The 20,754-nt window shown below is 37.2% G+C and overlaps 1 protein-coding gene across 2 annotated transcripts in view; it reads right to left on the minus strand.

The window, feature by feature from the left end:
• The window catches only part of LOC134749736 (adipokinetic hormone/corazonin-related peptide receptor variant I-like), a 113,769-nt gene that overhangs the window by 7,518 nt on the left and 85,497 nt on the right, over positions 1-20,754 (minus strand). For both annotated transcript variants that reach the window (XM_063684761.1, XM_063684760.1), the window contains exons 5-6: positions 9,463-9,606; positions 2,416-2,579 (exon numbers count right to left, since the gene is read on the minus strand). In XM_063684761.1, the coding sequence (XP_063540831.1) occupies positions 2,416-2,579; positions 9,463-9,606 (308 nt within the window). The remainder of the gene's footprint in view (positions 1-2,415; positions 2,580-9,462; positions 9,607-20,754) is intronic.

The following is a 20,754-nucleotide window of genomic DNA, read 5'->3' on the forward strand; positions in this document are numbered from 1 at the left end:
TTTATGGAAGAGTAATCTATATGCCAAATTTGCCTTATATTATAGGTGGAAAAAAAAATTGAATTTCGTGTTTATTGTTGTCGATTTTGTATGTATGTCAGGGGTCTGTTTACGGCTCATATATTTGGCCGTTTTTAGCGCTGTTTGAAGTAACCTAGTTATTATAAAAACATGAATATCAAAAATCCAAACTAAATGTACCTAGGTACCTACAAGCACAGGTATTGGTAATGTTGATCTCATATGAAAAAATATTCATCTATCACCTTTAGCCTAAGAAGAGAAGATTGCCCTCCCGTCAAGCTTGGAAATGATGTCCTGCCACATTGCGAGTGTATCAAGTATCTGGGTTTTCATCTGGATAGGCGCCTTACATGGAAAAACCACATAAAACACAAACGCAACGAAATGATTCTAAAGCACAAAAATCTTCATTGGCTAATGGGACGCAACTCAACCCTCTCAGTGGACAATAAACTACTCCTATACAACGCAATCATTAAACCCACCTGGACCTATGGGATCCAACTATGGGGAACTGCTAGCGACAGTATAACATAATGTGCCTTCAAAGAGCTCAGAACGCCATCCTTCGTGTGATTACCAACGCTCCCTGGTTCACTCGAAACGATGAAGTGCACGACTATCTCAACATGACCACCGTAAAGGAAGAGATCAAAAAATTCACTAAGAATTATATTGAGCGCCTGGCAAGGCATCCAAATCCACTGGCTTCAAAATTACTGGACAAGACTGAAACAGTACAAAGACTCAAAAGGAAGCACATCGTGCAAAATTAAAGCGGTGGTTAAGTGGGACGATAGTCTCCAAAACCCAAAAATTATATTTAATACAGCAAAACTGATTATAGTCGTTACCGACTGATGGCAGTTCAAACCAGAACAAAAAAAAAAAAACTAGGGCCAAAATCCAGAGAGAAAAACATCGAGAACGGTTGTATGGAAAAATGACCACTAATATTTCCTCTTAATGTATTTGTAAACGCCTTTGAAATTCGTTCGAGGTTAGACGTGACTTGAAAAGCGAATGCAGAATCAAGAAACAGTCATTGGCAAAGTTATACTTGCAAAGTACTTTATTAATTAATAAACAAGTAGAAAAGCAATAAATAAAGTTATTTCAATCAATTAGCCAAATAAAAAAAGTTGGAGTGTGGTGCTTTAACGCGCTAAATAATATTCTAAAAATATCTTATGAAGTGGTCCGAAATGGTTCGTATAATAATAACCCACGGCCAGTGTGTCGCCTGTTTTGCTTTACGGACTTGGCTGACACACTGCCGTGTATCTAGATCAAGGGAAATAAAATAAAATCTCTCTCTCCCTAATGTTGAATATGCATCAACAAAGTAGGTATAAAGTATTAAGGATCACACTATTATCACAATGTTTCTATTTTTTTTAAGTGGCAATATTGCACAGCGGCCCTGTAACGTCAACTTCCGCTTTAACTATTTTTGTATTTTATTCGAAGAATATAAATAAAAAAGATTCTAAAATATATTTTTGGCGTTCTATACCGGGTGGGGCCTGTAACGTGAGCAAATAATCAAAACATAGATTGTACTCTTCAAACGGTGATACTTTTGTTAAATAACTATAAAAGTATAAAGTTTTTAGACTTCTTATTTTTCATACAAATTAAATATTGTACGCCATCATCATTGTAATTGAAGTGACTTGTCACGCCTTATACATGAGTAATCCGCCATACATTGAATTAACTTAAAAGTGTACCAAAAATCATAACACAAGCTTTTTTAGGGTTCCGTACCCAAAGGGTAAAAACGGGACCGTATTACTAAGACTCCGCTGTCTCTCTGTCCGTCTGTCTGTCTCATGAGTCATGAACCGTGATAGCTAGACAGTTGAAATTTTCACAGATGATGTATTTCTGTTGCCGCTATAACAACAAATACTAAAAAGTACGGAACCCTCGGTGCACGAGTCCGACTCGCACTTGGCCGGTTTTTTTTTAAAGTTTCTGAACAAATGTTGGTCAGTTTGAGGTGTATAGCCTATAGTTTTTTTTCTTCTGTTACAGCTAGGCCCCACCCGGTGTGAATTTTTCTGGTGTTGGGTCGGCGTATGATCTCGAGCAGCGCGGCTAGCGAGCAGTAGAGCGTGGCCACGAGCAGACATCATGTCCAGTTCATTTAGCTCACCATTAACGGTGTTGACTCGACGTATGATCTTGAGCAGCGCGGCCAGCGAGCGGGTAGAGCGTGGATACGAGCTGGTACATCAGTGGCATGTCTAGTTCGTTTAGCTCACCAATGCTCTGGTTGGCTCCGCATATGGCGTATGATCTCGAGCAGCGCGGCCAGCGAGCAGTTCAGCGTGGACACGAGGGGCAGTCGGTACATCAGTAGCATGTTCAGTTAATTTAGCTCACCATTACTGGTGTTGGCTCGGCGTATGATCTCGAGCAGCGCGGCCAGCGAGCAGTAGAGCGTGGACACGAGGGGCAGGAGGTACATCAGCAGCATGTTTAGCAGGAAGTAGCCGAACACGTGCGACTCCGTCGGCAGCGAGCCGTACGACACGCACTGGAAGTATCTAGAAGTAATAATAATGAGTAAATACATTTAAAAATTATAAATTGGACAATCTTACACAAATCGACCTAGTTCAATACACAATTTAGGGATTGTCTGGTGGATAATACCTAAATAAGCATAGTTGGCGTCGAGACACTAGGCCCGTGGGGTAGAGGGGCACGGGGGCTCCACAAGGTGCTCAGCAAACGCCTAAGGGAGGCCACAGGTGACCCTCGCGCAGGCGGCTTTCTCGCGCAAAGATTGGCTATAGCAATCCAGCGCGGGAACGCTGCCTGCGTGATGGGCACCCTACCAAGGGCACAAAATTTTGATAGGTATTTTTAACTTTTAGCCGTAGTTATTATTATTATTATAATTATAATTGTAGTTAGTTTTAGTTTTAATATTTATTTTATAACACTTATTATTAAATATCTTGTATACCGACTGACGTATAAAATGTAAAATTTTATGAATAAAGCATAGTTTAATATAAATAATGATATACATGGTAAACATCGATAACTCAGGAATAAAATATCCGTGATAAAAACACTAATACATGCTCAACTAGGCGAGGAAATCATTATGACAGAGACAGATGTACGACATGTACGTAGATGTCCCGCATATTTCGCATATAATATAAAAACCGCTTTATTAGTCAGGAGTCCGGTTATCACCCAAGGGCGCTAGTGTAGATGGTGGTCTTTTCCATAGTTCGAAATGTCAAATGTCACTTGTCACTTCAATGACTGACAGCTTTTCTATAGTCTTTTGGACCACCATCAACAGAGGCGCCAACTGGTGAGCAAAAAAACGATAGCCCTCATTCGGACAAAGGGTCAAAAATCCTGACATGTCCGGACAAATCCTGACGTATGGCAATCCTACTCACGAGTGACGTTGTCTCTCGCGTACAGACGCTGCTCAAATCATTTGTCAAAATGTTAAAGGCATCATGATGTCGGTTACACTCCTAATTAACAGGGTGGCATTATTTATTTATGCCTAAGCATTTAAAACACGTTAATTACTTATTGGATAAATCTCATTGATATTCAGGTTAGATTTTTTATAGTTCAGAACCAAGATAGCCAAGAAGGCAGCTGACCAAAATATACGAGCGACAACACTATTTAATTCAGCATTTGTTGACCAAAGTCTAGTAAATACCCATTATTGTGGCATGTGCGTGTCACATGAATTTGTCGCGGAAGATATTTATTACAAGCTTTATTCATTAGGTGACTTCTTGCCCTCGATCTGCCCGCCTGATAATGGTATTATGTATAATAAATAAATTCTCATAACATACACAATATACAGAGGTTAGACAGAGATCACAAATTGTCAAGGGAAGTAAAGTATTCAATAATGAACGGTACAATACCATTTTTTTTCAAATTAAATAAGTTAATGCCATACTTTAGCTTACCATGAATAACAGCCAATTTCAAACTCATTTGCCGTATTCTAACGCAACAAAATTTAAATAATAATAGGCTCCGTTTAACCTTTTTCGACGCCAATGACGGATATATCGGCACCGCAGGTGAAACGCCAAAGACGGATTAATCGGTCAAAGACTACAGAGCAACGTAGACCTACGTGCATTTATATTAAACAATCTACGACCTGTATGAAGACGAACTCCCCACTGCGTGTCACCAAAGGCGGCCTTTAGTAACAGAGAGAAAAATATGCCAAATAGTGTTAGCGCTAACACGCAGCCTGTTCGCATTTCAAAAGCGTTGGACCTTTGGCCATCAAACCTTGTTAACTGAGCCTTTCATGTCGTCGTGAAAAGATTTTACCAGGTTCATAAGCTCGGCATAACTTCCAATTTTCTCAAATGCAGCGTAAAGTTCCTCCATACCGTATCAAAAGCCTTGTTCAGGTAAACAAAAGCGTTGACGCGTTGAGCGTTGTTATTGCCTACCGTTCTTCATCAATTCTCATCTACTCCAAGGATGAAGAACGGAAAGTAATGAGACCCATTGATTGCAATTATGAAGAAACGGTTATAGAATCAGTAAGCAATACAAGTATTTTTAGGAGTCCAGATTGACAATCATTTAAATTAGACAGCTCATACTGAGACAGTTTGTAAAAAATTAAATAAATATGCTTTCGCTTTGTACAAACTTTCCAAGCAAGTTAGTACGGAAGCTGTGATGATGGCTTATCACAGTTTCGTTGGGTCAACTTTACGATATGGGATCATCTATTGGGGTAATTCAGTCAACAGGGAAGCCGTCTTTATCGCACAGCGAAGATGCGTGAAAGCGATTCTAGGGCTTCACCTAACAGATAGCTGTGTACCAGATTTTAAAGACCTGAAAATTCTTACATTTCCCTGCCTCTACATTTTTGAAATTGCGATGTACATCAAAACAAACCCAACACTATTCAGGACGGTCTCTGAGATATTTGCTAGAAATTCCAAGTATCCTCAGAATCTCTTTCCTGTTTTCGCAAATACTGCCCTAATGCGCAAAAGTGTGTTCTGCTTAGCTAGTAAGATTTATAACAAATTGCCTGTCCATTTCATTTTACCCTTAATCAGTTTAAGCACAAACTACTGACATTTTTAATTGATAATTGTTTTTACACCATTTCTGAATTTTTGCTGTATAATTTTGACGCATCTGATTTGACATGACTTTAATATTAATAATAGCTAGGTATTTATATAGATATGTAAATTTATTTCGCATGTTAGTATGTAAGGAAACTATTCAAGTTTTTGTACGCCATCAGGCAGGGTATAGTGCTACAAATATTTATTTACCGCCACTGTAATCAGTTTGCCATATACTCACAAATAAAAACACTTTGAACTTTGGACTGGAAGAAATCCCTTAACGGGATAAGTTCGCCTTTGTACTGCCTATCCTGTGTCATATTTGTGTTTTGTACAATAAAGAGTTTATACATATATACTTACATATAAAAGCGATAAAGTTTATTTAGACAAGTATAGGTCGCTTTTACTACAGGACCCAACACCACATACAAGGCCATCCCAATACACAATTCCGAGATACAATCACCCTAATTTTATTCTACTTACATCAAAGTACAAAAATCAGATGTGATCAGAATTCAGAAATGTTTATTTGCTTAGATACAGTAATGGGATGTTACAGATTTGTATATGTATGACGTAGAGTCTACATTGTAGATGATGATCTTGCCTACATGCAAGCTCGCAAATCAAATCAGTCTTAAAATTTAATAATAAAAATAAATAACATAACAATGAAGCTAATGAATATAAATTAATAATTAAAATGACCATTTTGTACAGCTCAAGATATGTCAATAAATAACAATACATTGAGAACTAATTCTAACCTAAAGGCATGAAGATCAATTATTAACCTAAAACTGAACCGCGGTCGAGGTACTCCTTTACGCTATAGTAGCACTGGTCAAGAAGCCAGTTCGTCAGGCGACGCTTAAAAACCGGCCAAGTGCGAGTCGGACTCGCGCACCGAGGGTTCCGTACTTTTTAGTATTTGTTGTTATAGCGGCAACAGAAATACATCATCTGTGAAAATTTCAACTGTCTAGCTATCACGGTTCATGAGATACAGCCTGCTGACAGACAGACAGGCGGACAGACGGATAGACGGACAGACGGACAGCGGAGTCTTAGTAATAGGGTCTCGTTTTTACCCTTTGGGTACGGAACTATACAAATGTTAGCGACATTTCTCCTGTATAAATCTGGTACAAGAGATTAATCACAGCCGGCCTTGTCTGTATATTGAAAGTTTCGCCTCGCGTTTTAAAATATGTGTAATGTTTTTTAACAAAAACGCATATTTCCCTTAAGTACAAACAAGGCAAAGGCAAAATTTTAAGTTTATTAAAAAGTGGAACGCAACTGTCCATAATACCTAGGTACATTTAAAAAAACTTCCATAGTAAACATTTATTTTTGAAGAAGAAGAATACTCGTATTAATTTAGCTTTTATTATCTTCCTTTAATATTATGTGTAAGTGCATTAGTACAAGATGAACTCGATGTATATCAATATCATTCATCATCACGGCTGTAGTAGTTCAGAATTAATATAACCGATAGATATTAAAGTGAGCCATAACTCATTTGGCTCAATAACATGATTCACCGAAACTAATCAAAACTTAATCAACACAAACATAGATAGGTATATTAACAAAAGCAAGATGAACTAGATTTGAAGAAATAATGCTGGTTATATTATAATTGGTGTTGGTTTGGGTCACATGAGACCCTCATGAGACATTAATTGGGTCTAAATATTTTTTTCTTAAATTGTGAATTAATTGGTAAGTAAAACAGGCCCTATTGTTAAAAACGATACTCGAAATTTCTTTACCTGCCTCTCTATCGCTCGTCTTGCATAATCGTGTGTCTTGCATATTCCAGCACTTTTTCGCGGTAGCGTAAGGTTCATTTGATTATTGAGTGAGAGGCACTGTGAGGTCTGTGAGGCGTGTCAACGTCTTATCATAACAACATCAAAACCATAACAAATTTAGAATCGGCCTCAATAATACTTCATCAAGAGGACTGTAGACTGTTTATCATCAACCATGTTTTTATCTAACATACCTATTTAACTATAACTCTGTTTAAAACGTGTGACTGAAATCCTTTGATCTTTGACCTCAGATAATTAGCGACCTTTTAAATGACGGTCAAAGTCTTTACGAGTAAGTAATTTTCCGTGTAAATAAACTTTCTTTACCTATTTATATTATCAACAGGAAATGTCTAGAATAAATATCATTCTTACTAAAATTCTGATATTTTTTTCTGATACATAGTGTGTCAATGTGCGTTTCTCTCTATGATATTATTAGATTATTTACAGAGATGACTCATCAAAATCCGGCAGAATGAAGGGAAATTCTCCATATTCCTTTAAACGAATAATGATTTAGCTACGTTGTACAGCTTTGGTACAATTAATAGTCGAGTCGGATATCGTAATTGAAGTTATGTAAAGTCTGAATTTTATTCTCACGCAATAAATGTAAACAAAGGTGTGGCCGGTAACAAAAAACCTTTCGCGGCATTCAAGGTACTTAAACTGTCCATATTCTACTCCAGAAATATTTTGTTAAAAGGAAATTAAAATTAAACATAAAACATTTTGAATATTTGGAAAAGAAAAAGCTGCTTTTGTCGGGTAGTTTATTTATTGCACAGGTTATGGAGATTCACCCGGGCGACCAAGTTGCGGGCCGCTAAACATAATTTTTCATTAACTTTCGAGATCGAGTGCTCCCTCGCTTTTAATGGCTTTAATTTAAACCGCCTTTAAAGAAGGCAGAGTTATCAATTTAATCGTTTTTTTTTGTAAGTATGTAGGTAGGTATGCTACCGCAAAACTCCGTCATTTCTTACCTACATTTTTTTTAATTTTTTTCGCGAGCCCTTACTTTAAGAACCCCCTGACCTGCCTGCAAGTGTCACTTTGACAGTGACAGTTGTTTGTTTACGTTAATTCCGTGAGAATAAAATTCAGACTATAGTATAGTACAAATTCAGCTCGTATTTCCTCTAGGTCAGGAAATGAATGCTCAAAAAAAGTTATATATATAGAGGGAAATGCTAGGAACACAATTTTTGACTTGGTAGCTTTGTTTGGACTAGTTAGGAGGTGAACATATCAAATGTCCCCGGCAGTAACCCTGGTGCCGGGGGGGGGGGAGAGGGGGGGTTTAAAGGCTATGCATCTGAGAGACATGGCCACTTATACAAAATGAAAAGTGATTTAATTTGTTACAAGTTTTATTAAGTAAAGTTTTTCGATATCTTGTATAGTTTTTGAGATTGGCGGTTTTTTTGTCAACAACGTCAGCAATGCGGATTTTTGGAGCGCAGCGTGGTGTTCTGGACGCGGTCCTAAAATGCTGCGCTCCATAGCGCGTTGGCAGACCTTTAGTTTGGACTTCTTGATTCTCTGTGAGTGACCAAGTTTGAGCACCGTAGGTTAGGACAGGCACTATACGCTGCGGAAGAGTTCTCCAGTGTTCCTGTGGCCTCGCCTTATAGCCCTGAGGCGGTCAAGAGGGGTTTTTAGTGGGTAAACCGTGGGTCCCATGAGCCTATATGGGAGTCCCACATAACCATCCCAGGCCCGTCCCCGCGCCAGGGTGGTATGCGAAAAGCATTTTCCCCTCTATAAAAAAAAAGGACAGGCACTATACACATGTCGACGAGTTTTCGCTTAAGTGACAGGGGAAGGTTTCCCTTCATTAGCTCTTTCATGGACCAGTACTAGGCATCATCAACCCGGCGTTCGACCTCTTTCTCCTGCCTGTCACTGAAAGAGACTAATGGCCCAAGTAAATATACTCGTCAACATAATGTATATTAGTCTGTCCGTCTACCTCGAGTTTTATTAAAGTAATTTATATCTTGGATAAAGGCCTTTACCCGAGAGGGGTCCAAACCTACTTAGTTTCTAAATATGTAGACCTAATTAATTATTTTATGTTAGTTAATTCGTTTAAAATTATAACTGTATTTTTTTTTCGTGTACCTATAGTTTAAGTTGGTTATGGAATAAATGGGCTTTTTATTTATTTATCATAATTTATATCTTATAGGTATTTAAACAATTTTTTGACTTTGAATTGATGATTTTAAAATCATAAATATTTAAGTATCATTCAAATGATACTTAAACAATTTTGTTGACTTTGAATTGATGATTTTAAAATCATAAATATTTAAGTATCATTCAAATGATACTTAAATATTTAATAGCGTTCATTTAGATTTGATTTGTCTAATGTTATCTAATGTTTTAAGGTTAGTATTTTAATTTTTCCCGCGTATAGTTGGGAGCTTTTGGATTAAAGTTGGGTGGTTTCACGGTACGTAGTTACGTACCCTGCGACATCAGGATGCTCTTCTACGTGGAATATGAAGCTCTGCGGCAGGCTGGCGAGCGCGGCGCACACCCAGGCCGTGTGCAGCGCGCGCCGCGCGTTAGCTTCCCAGGTCACATTTAGGGGCTTTAATATAGCGTAGTATCTGTAAAAAATATAATCCTTAAGTTGGTACCAGTGGTATCAGCTAAAACAACTAAATAAATACGACATAAAAAAATATTAATAAGTAATAACCTATTTTAAAATTTAGAAAACATTATTATTCACAACGGCGAGACTTAATCGCGTAAAATAAGTTTTAAATCCCGCCGATTAAGTCCCGCTGTTGTGAATAATAATGAGTAAGAATCGTGAAAGTGTTTAGAAAACCTTTTTTTTTAATTCGTAAAAATATTCGTATTCGTTTTGATTCCTTTAGTCGTGGGCTTCTCTGCTACCAGGGCACTTTGCCAACGACAAGTGTATTAGATCTAGTTTGTTAAAGTATTGTCTCATTTCTAACATCGACAGAAAATGGACAGAAAGAATCATACTATCCTTGTCTTACACTAGTACTTGCTAGTACTAAGCACCTAGCATCATAGACCTAGCATTACATAGACCAGCTATACGCGTGCGCCCGTAAGGGATAGACATAGATGACGTCATAAACGTGGGGATACCATATTGGTAAAAATTACCCCAATATTTGATATCACGTTGGGGCGATTACCCTGGAGGCAAAGTTAGCTTGTTTGACGGTATTAAAAAATTGTTAAATAAAATGTCAATGGGCCGTTCTTTTTAGGCGTATAAACAATGAAATACCTCCTATAATTCGCGCAGGTGGTACAAAACTAAACATGTTTAGTAAATAAAACGTAAAATAAAATGTATTATGGGTTTTAATTTAAAGAAATCAAAAATCGCAATCACACCAATTAATGTACACCACATTTAATCTTCACAACATTTGTTTATTTATTTTTTGGAATTAGAAGTACGAAAAAACTTCGAGGTCAAAATTACCCATAAAATTATGATATTTTCATCTGGTATCCCTAACATGATTGTTATGCAGCTAAATTAAGAAGAAGTTTAAAAATGGCTGACCTCAGACTCCTACCTACCTACGTAATTTGGGCGGATAATTTTACAAATAATGTTTTGTTAATTTGCGTAAATAATTGTGATATTTGTATTGAAATCGTTTGTATCTACATTACTTTGAGTGTAACGTAATTTTACGATGTTATTCTCACATATTGCGTTAAGAGGAAGGTGTAAAATACCGTACTTACGTGTGAAAGGTTATGATCTCATATTTTTGCTCAGAGCGGCTATTACAGCCGATTACAGAACAATTCACCAGTATTTTATTAAAGTTCAAGCATTCAAAACGCTAACCATCACTATATTTCATAAGAGAAAGCACAATTTCATTCAAAACAACGATAATTAAACAAGCAACGAACAAACATGACATGTCACGTACTTATTTGTTTGCCACAACCTCGGTTGTGGCAGCGGTGGAAAAGTGAAACTATGACAAGGACAAACAATAACAGCGCTTTCTCTGCTACTCCTACTGAAAGATACATAAGACTATCCCGTTCGGTCATTTTCCCCCACCCCTCATGACCGATCCAGTTATACTAGATTCATGCCTAGCATCCAAAAGAAAAGGATGGGTGTAGTTTTTTGTTCTTATTTACTGACAATTTGGTTTGACCAACTACTTATATATAACAGTAAGTCATCAATATTCAGTCATCCGTAGACATCGGCGGCTCGTGGCATTTGGGTTGCACTAGTGATGAGACATCTCACATATTACCTTAACTGTGACATATTTCAACTTTTAAAAATTACATAATCGACAAGAAACGTTTCTGACAGTAATGTTACCGAATAAATTACACTTAAATTTCATGTAACATCTCCGCTACTTCTGACGTCAAGTTTATTTTCACAGATAGAAGACGTAGAATAACTTGTAACAATTTAGAACAAATATTAATTGTATATCACGAATGTCATATATTAAATGTTTGAAAATATGTTTTCCCCTCACTAGCTCGGAAAGCCGTCTTTTATCCTTTAAAACAAGCGGGGAAAAACGCATTTTATCCACTAGTGGGGAAAGTAATTTGACCTTGAATGGAGCGTGTTTAAGTAGCTTGACAGATAACAAAACGTAAAATGCTCATAATTAATGGTTCATTCGATATTAATTATCATTAAATAAATGGTTTGAGAATTTATTAAAAAATACCAAATTTAGCTTTATTTAATTTTTTTGTCATAAATCTTAAAATTCCATAAGAAACGTTAGATTTTTTATAATAATGTTAAATATAATTCTGAACGCACAAGTTGAGTCGATGCAATTTCAAAACGCATCGTTGACATTTCATACGTCAGAACAGAAATGTCAACATTGTCAACAAAATTTTTACTTAAAAACACTTCTCACCGACTCACGTAAAAATCAGAATTTCCAGTGTTTTCTGTTATAATATTGTACAAAAATAAGTGATTCCAGTGATGACCTAACGCTTGTGCATGTTGCACTTTTTTCGCTATAGTGAGGGGATAAGTTTTGTGTTACAAACGGGTGCAAATGTATTTTACTTCTCGTGTGTTGAAACACTCGCTACGCTCAGGATTCTATTTTAGAACCACTCGCTTCGCTCGTGGTTCAACTATAGAATCCTTTCGCTTGCTTGTGTTACAATTCCACACTCGCGGGTAAAATACAACTTTGCACCCTTGTATAACAAATAACTATTTCTAATTGGTATCCTTTGTTTGACTTGTACCTTACTCGAACTTACTTGTAAAAACACGGTTACACTAGTCTGTCAGAAGCGTCAATTGCTACCTATAAATAAATTAAATCATTTTACGGTTTAGACTCACTTGTTTTAGTCACTCGCGCGACATGTTTCGGAGAGCGTAGGTCTCCGTTCACTAATAGTGCGAGCAGCGTTCACGACGACCGTGTATTGCGTACTGCCGCTGCCGCGCGCCGCGTCGCTCGCTGCGCGCGCGCCGAGAAAACCGGTTGGGGGAGGTCTTGCGCTATCGTTGTAGGCGGGCACAGTGGTGTGTTTGGGTTTGGATCACCTAACACTTGTAGCGCCCAAACAAACGTTTGGATCACCTAACACTTGTAGCGCCCAAACAAACGTTAGGTGACCCAAACCCAAACACACCACTGTGCCCGCCTACAACGATAGCGCAAGACCTCCCCCAACCGGTTTTCTCGGCGCGCGCGCAGCGAGCGACGCGGCGCGCGGCAGCGGCAGTACGCAATACACGGTCGTCGTGAACGCTGCTCGCACTATTAGTGCTTGAGAAAGGAGACCTACGCTCTCCGAAACATGTCGCGCGAGTGACTAAAACAAGTGAGTCTAAACCGTAAAATGATTTAATGTTAGTATGTCTCACAACAGTTTAAATTCGACTATAAATAAATGCCACGAGCCGCCGATGTCTCTCATCCGTCATCCGTCCGTAGAAATTTTTTGTTATATTTTGCCCCTTTGTGACAACACAAATGTCAAAATGACAGATAAGACAAATGATTATGAATGGCTTGTTAGCGTTTATAAATTACGCCATTACAAAGGCAAAAATATAGATCCAGACAAATGGCTCAAAAATATGTGAACACGCCTGTATTGTCTAAGGTGTAAGAGCGTACACATATTTTTTAAACTTTGGGAATGTATATATATTTATGCCCTTGACTTACACCCAATTCTCTCAATTCTATTATGATTGAATTCACTCATTAAGTGTTCATGCAATTTTGCAGCACGCTGGCTGTAACTTATCGAAGTAATAAGAAAACAACGAAACAGTGATCTTTTACAAGCGCAAGAGCTTATAAGAATAAGCTGTTTTCAAAAAAATGATCTATTAAAAGGCAAGATGAGAAGACGTGCTAATAGAAACCAGTAACTTGTTATTTCTGTTACGTAACAAAAGGTGTACAATTTCACCGACTAAATCTATCAATTTTACATTTTTGCGACTAAAATGAGGGCTATCGTTTTTTTGCTCACCAGTTGGCGCCTCTGTTGATGGTGGTCCAAAAGACTAAAGAACAGCTGTCAGTCATTGAAGTGACAAGTGACATTTGACATTTCGAACTATGGAAAAGACCACCATCTACACTAGCGCCCCTAGCGGCGAATTCATACGCGTTAGCCCTCATTGATACCGGGCTCTTATTACGGCTCTTGTAAACCTTGACATTAATTGGGTATTTTTAAACTGAATTTGGCTTAACTGGTGGAGAATTTACATTGCAAATTAGGTAGATGGTGGGTGAGCTAGATAAATAGCCGGTAAAGATAAGAAAACATTACAGATGAGCAGTATGACTCAAAATTAAGTGGGCTTCATTCATAAGGTACCTACTCGAATAATCAACGCATTTCGACTGTTTTATCAAGGGTATAATTTCGATATTACTACGGTCTATTAAGTTTTACTAATCGATTAGTAAAAATGGTAGAAAGTTTAGGTACTAACGTTAGCCGTCAGGTATTCGCAAAGCTTCTGCCTTTTAAGGTAATGAGATCAATTTAACTACGGAAAAGACGTTCATTAAAAATTCATACACGTAAAATCGAAATTTCGTTATCTGCCACTCTATCGCTGAAATATACAAGATTTTTGCGGTAGACCCTCTGAAGCTCGCTCCAGACTACGCGGCGCAAAGCCGCGAACGCGAGTGTGGAGACGATTTCGCTGATTAGCGAACTAGATAGCGATTCGCGCATGAGTGTGGAGGGCCCTTGACATCTGATAGATCTGGTAACAATGTTTCTGCGAGTCTGTTAAGGTGTGTCGGTTTACGAGTATAACGAAAAGCTACGAGTAGGTAATGGTTGTATTTGCTACCGCTACGTTTTACTAAAGATTTTAAAGCCACTAGTTTATTGACGCCTTGCAGTAAATGGTACACAACAGAAATCAGTTTGCGATTTAATAATTTTACAAACGATACTCAACTTAACTGTGCTGTAAGGTGATGTGCAGCTTAAATCATGCTTTATTACTGCACTAAATACATGAGTAAATGGTTCTTATACCTATATATACCCTATGAGCTACGTACATAACTATATCTACTATACACTATACAGTCCTTACGTGCAATATTTTGTCGATGGGTCGATCAATTATTTCTTGTTGTTATTCTATGCATCAACCCGGGGACAGTATTAGGTACTATTAGCACAGTTAGAAGAACTTTTGTATCACGTTCAACTAACATGCTTGGGCCAATGCCCGTTGTGGAAAGGGTATTGTAACTATTAAACTATAGCTACTGCAATAAAATCATGTTTAGTTAATTTCAATATATACCATACAACCCAGGTTTTAAGTGATCCAATTATGGAGTGTAGAAGTAAAAGGAGGAAAATCTCTATATATAAAAAGTGTCCATCAAAAAACAGTAAATAGGCGGCGCCACTATACACCGCAGTACCTAGATCATACACCTAGTATTTTATATAGACGTGCGCCCGTGCGACCGTGAGGGACAGAACATACGCAATGCGACAAAATTAAAAACACGTTTTAACATTCCTGACAACATACCAAAAAACAACCTACGTAATTTGGTCGGGTTATTGGTTGCCCCTCTCCCATTTCATCTCTACATTATTATATCTCTATGGTTAATGTCATAGTGTCCTATATATTACAATACTCTTTGGTCCCAGAGCCTACCTAGCGCATGCGGTCGAATGCTGATAGCGACCCTGCGGCACCCCATCTAAGGCGGATTCGGCACTCGTTGGTGGTTTTAGACGGTAGTCCTCTGGTTAATCCGTCATCCCTCCTGGTTCCCCCGGACCAGGTGGCATGCGTAAACGCATTTCTCCAACGTTAAAAAAAAAGAGCCTACCTAGCGCCACCGGAGAGATTAGGACCTATTATTTACAGCTGAAAGCTGGTCACTTTTGCAAAAGTTCTGCCATAAGAGATTGTCGTCCTTTCTATACCGTCCATAGATCCAATGGAATGTAACCATGGTAACGAGGGACAAAACAGACGAGACTGACGAGAGTAATTTGAAAGATATTTCAATTAACATGAAGATTCTGTTCTCGACAGAGTAACTACCTATTCAGATATAATTATTTAAATAGGTACTTTAAGAGAGACGTGACAAGTTTTCAAACAGGATACGCCAGAATTTGATAGAATATATGTATTAATTTGCTTTTGCTTGCTTGCTTTGCTTTATATTAAGAGCCCATCAACGTGCTTACTAGCGCCTGAAATCATCCATAGATTTAATGCTCAGTAAAAGGGGTTTAGCACACAAACCACTGCTTGCTTTGACATTTCTTTTATTACATTGATATACAGGATTAATTATAAGATTACATAAAGATCAAATCGAACATGAGTAACATAACCTCGCGCACAGGCCTGCCGCCAAATCTGACAGCTCTCTCTCTCAAAACTAAAATGACCATAGATACAACAATCAAAAGTATAGAGCCAGGTACATACTACATGTAATTATCAGTAGTATTAGGCCACATATAGGATATTAACTATTGTGATGCTTACAGCTCGGCCATCCTTTTTATTTTAGTGAGTCCTCTCACTAAAGTAATTAAACATTTATATCAACAACCATATATCATAACATGTCATCCACCTTAACACTAACGAAAGATTAACATACATAACAACATTATTTTAACCTTCTGGTTATTCAGTTCCTCATTAATCAATCGCAGCCAGTGACAATATGTATATTAACCTGATGCTTTAACCTGAGATCATGTAAACAGTCATTTCCTACAACCAGCACCTATAGTAGCATTTACAGCCTTCTTCTAGTCTTTCACTATATGAACTAACTTACAGTCATGGTCTGCTCTAGACAGTCTGTTAAAGTATAAACCAACATCAACATTTACAGTCTGCCCTCAAGGCCTGCTCTAAACAGTTTGGTAAAGTATAACACGTTATAAACAATCATAGTCTGCCCTTAAGGCCTGCTCTATGGCAAAGCATAATACATCATATACAATCACAATCTGCCCTTAAGGCCTGCTCTAAGCTGTTTGACATAGTATGACACATCATAAACAATCAGTCTGCCCTTAAAGCCTGCTCTAAATAGCTTGGCAAAGTATAACACATCATAAACAATCACAGTCTGCCCTTAAGGCCTGCTCTAAACAATTTGGCAAAGTATAAAGTATAACACATCATAAACAATCACAGTCTGCCCTTAAGGCCTGCTCTAAATAGTTTGGCAAAGTATAATTCATGATAAACAATCACAGTCTGCCCTTAAGGCCTGCTCTAAACAATTTGGCAAAGTATAACACATCATAAACAATCACAGTCTGCCCTTAAGGCTTGCTCTAAACAATTTGGCAAAGTATAACACATCATAAACAATCACAGTCTGCCTTTAAGGCCTGCTCTAGACATCATTCCAAAGTATAAAAATTGTTATGGCCTGCTCTAGACTAGACTAGTCTAGACAGTCTGCCATCACGGCCTGCTCTAGAAGACAGGCTACTATCAAAGCCTGTTCTAGACAGTCTGCCAACATTCAACCTAGTCAATCTAATTATTTAATTAGACTGTTGTTATGGCCTGCTCTAGACTGGACCAGTCTAGACAGTCTGCCATCACGGCCTGCTCTAGAAGACAGGCTGCTATCAAAGCCTGTTCTAGACAGTCTGCCAACATTCAACCTAGTCAATCTAATTATTTATTTAGACTGTTGTTATGGCCTGCTCTAGACTAGACCAGTCTAGACAGTCTGCCATCACGGCCTGCTCTAGAAGACAGGCTGCTATCAAAGCCTGTTCTAGACAGTCTGCCAACATTCATACCTATAGCCAACCTAATCATTTAATTTGTTATGGCCTGTCTGCCATCACGGCCTGCCCCAGACAGTCTGCCCTCAAGGCCTGCGCTGGACAGTTTGCCAAAGTATAACTAATTATTTATTTATTTTTGAATCTAACTACAAGGTCCATATTACAAGTACCTATCTTTGCCAAAATATAAACTAACATAATAAACAGTCTGCCATTACGGCCTGCACTAGACAGTCTGCCAAAACTCAACGGTTATATTCTAGATTCATAATATTAATATAATAACTAGCAGTCGTGTCAGCGAAGAGTCTCGACCAACACCGAGAGAGACTCTCGCCGAGTCGCTTGATCAGATGCATAAGACGGTAATCGTGGACACGGCGCATAGTACGTCGGTTGCTCACTCTGCGGCCCTGACCATCGGCAGCTTGGGCCCTGCCCACTGCTGGCAGCTCTGTCTTAACAGTTTCACCTCCTTTGCTTCAGTCAGCTCTTGCTGCGATGCCCTCGCTTATCATCAACTTCATCCGTTCAGCCAGGTTACCAGCGTTGAAACATACAAAAATAAAAATAGTTATAATCATTAGCAGTAGCAAAGATAATTTTAGTCACAGTCATCCTCAACAATTTAATAATTGAAATATAAACATCGACTCAGTCAATCATTATCATCATCAATTAATCTTACTATATACCTAATCATCATCTATCATCATCTATATCGTCATCAAAATCGATCTGTTCGGTAATCATCATCGATATCATCATCAATATGGTCAGTCAAGCATTATCGCCGACATTGTTATCGAAGTCGTTCAGCTCCGTTTTCATCATCGATATGGTCAGTTATTGACCCTGTCGTGGACATCGAGGCAAACATTCGTTGACATCGACACTGTAATCGATATGTTCGGTCATATACATAATCATCGTTCTCGGACCTCTGTTACCTAAGATCTTCCTTAGATACCTACTCATCGTTACTGAAATCGTAATCAGACGTCAATGACGTCATGGATATCAGTCATTATCTTCATCGAAAAATCCTCAACATTAATTAAATAAAATGACAAATATTCCATCGATTCATCAACTTTAAGAAGATTACATTTAAAACAGGTTTTTATTAATTTATTTATATAAACAGATAACTATTTATTCAATGACCTTATGATCCTGATGTTTCGTCCTAAACTTCGTTCAGTATTTCACAATGGTAATATTCAGCCCCAGGAATCGGCAAGAACGCAGCAACTATATCTCGGGATGACATGCACCCAAAAAAAGTAGCTCTAAATAATAGCGTATAGGTACTACACCGAGTACACCGTAACATACTAGCGTCATTAGTGTCATTACCCCACCTACTATATTATTGGAAGTGATTAAAAGTTATTCCAATATACATTTATTCACTTTTTGTTAATTGATACAGCCAATATTTCCTGGCTATGCTAATCGTGGCGACAACGCACTTAATGACAAAAATGCAACCATACATTTTGTCTTTATGAATCATGGTTCTTTTGCCTTACTATACTTTAATTAATATTACCAACTTATTTCTTGTCATCACTGTGTCTCTGTCATAAAATCATACATGTTACCTTCCATGGTACCTTCTGTTAAACCTACTGATCAAGCAAATTTTAAGAATACAAAGTTTCATGAATTGAGATGAAAAATAAAAATTAGTTCCAAGCTCCTTATAAGGCTTCTTGAGCCTACTTTATAAGGCTTCTTTAAGTTTGAATGTTATCTACTTTTAGCTTCGTTTATTTAACTTACCTACTCTGGTGTTGATTCTTTTGTTAAGGTCAGTCACAGACTTCTGCTCAGGACCATACTAAAATTTTGTACTAACACTTGTGACAGTGGTTGTACTTATTCATCGATTTTGCATTTCAAGTCAATTTTCAATGAGAATTCTTTGTCTTGTTTTTTTTCAAACAGGGACTGTTTTTGTAAACTTTTTAATTTTACAAATAGACTTTCTTAACTTGATAATGTATACACAAGTATGCTGCTTTTGCCTTTTCTTGACACTTTATGGTCCTTACCTATTAGTAACCTGAATTTTATAATTTGTGACCTAAGAGTTTGATTAACTTAGTTAGGCATCACTAACTGTAAAATTTCTTAACCTGAATCTGTCATACAATAATTATTTCAGATTCACCCTTTATGCAAATGAAACCATAAAGTCACAAATTAATTGTATTTCATAGCAACAATTCATAGTTTCATTTGTGGTTTGTTATTGTATTGTACAACTGCAAAATATAACTGAATACTATGCAATATGCTTAATACAAATATTGAATATTGTGTCAACAGCATGGAAAAAGTAATCTGTTCTTGTTTAGCCAATCTGCTTTTACTAGACAGAACTTGCACTAAACTTATAAATTTAGAGAAACAAATGTGTACATTGGTGTATATTTTGTGCAATAAGGTTTAAATATAAATACCGCTTGTCACCAATTCAAAGGTATGAAGTAGGTATTCAAGATTTCTAAATAGAGTGAAATATAACTTCTTTTAAATACCTACTAGGAGATCTTAACCACTGAAAGTGAACTGTACTTATTGTTATCAGAAAATAAACATTTATATTTCATTTTTTTTTCATTTTCTTATGCTATGTCAATATCCACAACGCAACCAGTCATCATGTAAATCATGCTCCCTGAATGATAATAATGATGTTTTAAAATTGTTACTTTGATTTTCAATTGCATGACATTTAAAACAGTAGTATGAAATAGATGTAAAACTATCAATGTCATTCATTTCAAATTTAGAATTCATACTGTGTGTAATTCCATTAATTTATTATTGTTTCTATATGCATCTCTCGGAGTATCCAGACTAATAATTTTCAGTACAACAATGATTGGCAACTAAATGCATGTACCTACAGTACTACTATGTAGAATATACCATCTTTAATTAACATTTTTTTTTTTTTTACATTTGCCTATATACAAATGTTTATAAATAATTTGTTTGCATCAAAACAAAAACTAGTTTCTTTGTCTTTTCACCTAAATAACCGATATGCACATTTATCTATTAAGATTCTTTTATTCTGAATTAGAGACCGGGGATATTTATCTCAATAAGTGTGATGCTTGGTAAAGGCCTTTTCTAAATCTTCCCATTGACAACCGTCATGGGCCAATCTCCTACAATTCTAGCCATCTGTCAGTCGCTACCTCTTATCTTTGCTATCTCATCATTTCATCATGGCAATAACTTCTGCAATACTAATCAATCACCTTTTTTGTTATCTCTTACCATATATAGGCATTATATACTCATGCATCATTAGAACAAAAAATAACCTTTTAGTGTCATTAGACTATCCAAAAAATAATAGTAATAATACCTAGTAAATATTCAATTATTGTCATTTTACAACTCAT

Source organism: Cydia strobilella, chromosome 18 (assembly GCF_947568885.1).
Source record: "Cydia strobilella chromosome 18, ilCydStro3.1, whole genome shotgun sequence".
In the NCBI taxonomy this organism is placed as follows: domain Eukaryota; kingdom Metazoa; phylum Arthropoda; class Insecta; order Lepidoptera; family Tortricidae; genus Cydia; species Cydia strobilella.